Source organism: Oncorhynchus tshawytscha, unplaced genomic scaffold, assembly GCF_018296145.1.
Source record: "Oncorhynchus tshawytscha isolate Ot180627B unplaced genomic scaffold, Otsh_v2.0 Un_contig_9729_pilon_pilon, whole genome shotgun sequence".
NCBI lineage: Eukaryota > Metazoa > Chordata > Actinopteri > Salmoniformes > Salmonidae > Oncorhynchus > Oncorhynchus tshawytscha.
Window position 1 is genome coordinate 3,978 of NW_024605778.1, and position 1,534 is coordinate 5,511.

The 1,534-nt window shown below is 31.9% G+C and overlaps 1 protein-coding gene across 1 annotated transcript; it reads left to right on the forward strand.

The window, feature by feature from the left end:
• Window positions 1-339: 339 nt before the first annotated feature.
• Window positions 340-816, forward strand: LOC121842093 (protein PXR1-like; the record flags this gene model as incomplete). The annotated part of the gene is made up of 2 exons (XM_042312208.1): window positions 340-402; window positions 709-816. Coding segments are annotated over 2 exons (171 nt in total), but the record flags the coding sequence as incomplete, so codon positions are not given.
• Window positions 817-1,534: the final 718 nt, after the last annotated feature.

The window sequence follows — 1,534 nt, forward strand, 5'->3', positions numbered from 1 at the left end:
AAGGAAGAAAGGAAAAGGAAGGAAGGAAAGAAAGGAAGAAAAGGAAAGGAAGGAAGAGAAAGGAAAGGAAGAAGAAAGGAAGGAAGGAAGGAAAAAAAGGAAGGAAGAAAGGAAAGAAGAGGAAAAAGGAAGGAAAGGAAAAGGAAAGAAAAGAAGAAAAAGGGAAGAAATTAAAAGAAAGGAAAAGGAAAGGAAAAGAAAAAAGAAAGAGAAGGAAAGGAAAAAAGGAATTAAAGAAAGGAAAGGAAAAAAGAAAGGAAAGAAGAAAGGAAGGAAATCAAAAGAAACAAAGAAAGAAGGAAAGGAAAAGGAAAAGGAAAGAGAAAAGAAAGAAAGGAAGGAAAGGAAGGAAGGGAAGAAGGAAAGAAGAAAGAAAGAAAGAGAAAGGAAAGGAAGGAAAGGAAAGGAAACAAAGGAAAGGAAGAAAGGAAGGAAGGAAGGAAGAAAAAGGAAGAAAAAGAAAGAAGAAGGAAGGAAAAGAAAGGAAAAGAACAAGAAAAAAGAAGAAAGAAAAGGAAGAAAAGGAAAGGAAAGGAACAAAGAAAAATCAAAAGGAAGGAAAGAAGAAGGAAAGGAAGGAAAAGGAAAGAAAAAGGAAGGAAGAAGAAAGGAAAAAGAAAAACAAAGGAAAGGAAGGAAGGAAAAAAGAAAAGAAGGAAGGAAAGGAAGAAAGAAAAAAAGGAAAAGGAAAGGAAAATCAAATTAAAGAAAAAAAGCTCGGAAAGGAGAAGGAAAAAAAAAAAGAAAGGAAAAAAGAAGAAAGAAAGGAAGGAAAGGAAACAAAAAAGGAAGAAGAAGGAAAAAAAGAAGGAAAGAAAGGAAATTCGCTCAAAGGAAAAAAAGGAAGGAAAAGGAAAAGGAAGAAAAAAGAAAAAAAGAAAAAAGGAAAGAAAGAAAGAAGAAAGGAAAGAAAGGGAAACAAAAAAGGAAAGGAAAAGAAAGGAAAGAAGAAAGAAAAAAGGAAAAAAGAAGGAAAAAGGAAAGAAAGATCGGAAAGGAAAGAAGAAAGATAGAAAGGAAAAGAAGAAAGAAAAAAAGAAAGAAAAAAGGAAGAAAAGAAGGAAAGAAAAAAAAGGAAAAAGAAGAAAGAAAAGGAAAAAAAGGAAGAAAGGAAAGATAAAGAATAAGGAAAGGAAGGAAGAAAAAGGAAAATAAGGAACAAACAAAGAAAAGAAAAAGGAAAGGAAAGGAAAGGAAAGAACAAGAAGAAATCGCTCGGAAAAAAAAGACAAAGAAGAAAGGAAAAGAAAGAAAGGAATAAAGAAATTAAAGGCAAAGAAAAAAAAGAAAAGAAAGGGCGAAAAACAAAAAAAGGAAAGAAAGGAAAAAAGGAAGGAAAAAAAAAGAAAGGATGGAAAGAAGAGAGGAAGAAAGGAAAGGAAGGAGGAGAAAGAAACAAATAAAGGAAGAAAGGAGGAAAGGAAGAAGAAAGGAAGAAAAAAGAAAAAAGGAAAGGAAAGAAAGAGGAAAGGAAAAGGAAGGAAATAAAGAAAAAAGAAAAGAAAGGAAAGAAGGAAGGAAAGGAAAGGAAAGA